The 1,922-nt window shown below is 41.3% G+C and overlaps 1 protein-coding gene across 1 annotated transcript in view; it reads right to left on the bottom strand.

Moving 5' to 3' along the window:
• Window positions 1–1,345: 1,345 nt before the first annotated feature.
• LOC137988945 (uncharacterized) overlaps window positions 1,346–1,922 on the bottom strand; it is a 1,782-nt gene continuing 1,205 nt past the window's right edge. The window contains exon 1 of the mRNA XM_068834879.1: window positions 1,346–1,922. This exon is cut by the window's right edge and continues 1,205 nt beyond it. Within this exon, the coding sequence (XP_068690980.1) occupies window positions 1,346–1,922 (577 nt within the window).

Here is a 1,922-nt window from a genome sequence, read left to right as displayed (position 1 = left end):
AAAGTATGCAAAGTGTTGATTACATTTAGGAGATTTGAACTCTTGGCTGTTGTTGCGAGATAGGAAATTGTTTGCGCACTTTCGGTTTCTTCGTGTTCTTGGTCTTGTATCTTTGTGCGTTGTAACTCTGGTCACTCCGTTTTTTCTTTGGTAACCATGAAGGACCCTTAAACCAACTTGTCGTTTTAGAGAGAAATGTTCGACTGTCCATTCCTCTGGTCAATAGGTCCGCTGGATTAGAAGCTGTAGGGCAATATTCCCCATGGTAACTACTGGTCTTGTCTTTAATCTTCGGGACTTGAGTCCGAATAAATTGTTGTTGAAGGGGTTTGGAGGATTTTAACCATGCTAATAGGATTTGAGAATCACTCCACATGTAGTATTCTGTTATTATCAGCCTGGGTTGTAAGGTCTGTGATAGAAATTCCCATAGTTCAGCTCCCAGTAAGGCAGCAAGCAATTCTAGTCTTAGCAGAGTGTGTTGTTTGAGAAGGGCTACCTTGCTTTTTGACATGACAAAGCTACAGGTGTTGGTTGTTGTTCCTCTGAGGTAAGCTACCGCTCTGTATGCTAGCTGACTGCTATCGCAGAAGATGTGGACCTGTGCCTTTTCGTTATTGTTAGTTAGGAATTGGTAGGGAAGTGAGTTCTTTGATTTCACTTAGCCATTTTAACCATTTTTCTCTGTAGGTTTGTGGGAGTTCCGTATCCCATGGTATTTTCATCTTCCATAGTTCTTGCATCATTATTTTACCTTTTTCTGAAACTGGTTCAACAAAACCGAGTGGATCAAACAGTTTAGAAGATAGACTTAATACGGAACGTTTGGTTGTGGATTGTAGTGCGTGGATTTCTTGAATTAGCTTATCTAGCGATAGTGATAATGTGTCAGCATTAAAATTCCAGACCAGTCCCAAGACCTTGGTAACGGGTTCTGCGCATGCTCCGTCTTGGGATGCCATGTTGTTTATGGGGTCGTCATTGCTGGTCCATTGTCTGAGATTCATACCAGCCTCTTTGAAGTATTGTCTTGACGATGTGTAGTACTCTATCGCCTGTTGAGGGGTACTCGTTCCCGATAATATGTTATCCATATAAATGGAGGTTTTGAGTTAGTTAGATATCCAGTCGTTCTTTCTGTTTACGTGGTACTGAATGGTTGCATTTAAAAGGAATGGCATTGGTGCTGCACCGAATAATACCACGCGGAACCTGTATGTTATTATATTGTCTGAGTGATTAACTGGTAGGGCTAAATCCTTGAGCCACAGAAACCTTGTAGCATCTCTGTCTTCTTCGTTTAGTTCAATTTGCAAGAAAGCTTTTTCTATGTCTGCAGCGAAAGCTATCTGGTTAATTCAGAAAGTAGTTCCTGCATTAGATTGGGGCCTGTATATAGGCAATCATTGAGACTTAATGCTGTGGGTGACTTCTTCGCGGACGCATCATAGACTATACGCATTTTTGTGGTCGAGCTATCTGCCTTGAATACGGGGAAATGTGGTATATAGTGCAATTTTCCTGAGTGTATTGATGGGTCGTTTACGACTTCGATAAATCCTTGTTTCACTTGGCTTTGCAGTTGCTCATCATATTTGCTGATTAGTTCTGGATCTCGTTTGTTTAGACTGCATTGAAGGTTAACCAATCTCTTCTTTGAGAGTGCAAAGTTGGACGGTAGATCCTCTGCAGTGTCCCGCCATGTGAGCGTTTTTGTATACCTGCCAGAGTCCTTGTTAAATTGTATAGATTTGTGAAGCTTTGCGTGGACGGCGTTACCGTTATTTTTATTGGTTTTGGGAACAGAGCTTATCTCCCAGAATTTAGTTAAAATCTCGTCTAATTTTTCTCCTTCATCTTGGTGTATTTCGAGCGATAGCACTGCGTTTGTATGATCGCTTTCAAATTCTTTTGAGATAGGG

Source organism: Montipora foliosa, unplaced genomic scaffold, assembly GCF_036669935.1.
Source record: "Montipora foliosa isolate CH-2021 unplaced genomic scaffold, ASM3666993v2 scaffold_436, whole genome shotgun sequence".
Classification (NCBI taxonomy): Eukaryota; Metazoa; Cnidaria; class Anthozoa; order Scleractinia; family Acroporidae; genus Montipora; species Montipora foliosa.
Note: the sequence above shows the minus strand (reverse complement) of the source record. Positions and strands in the feature narration are given on the sequence as shown.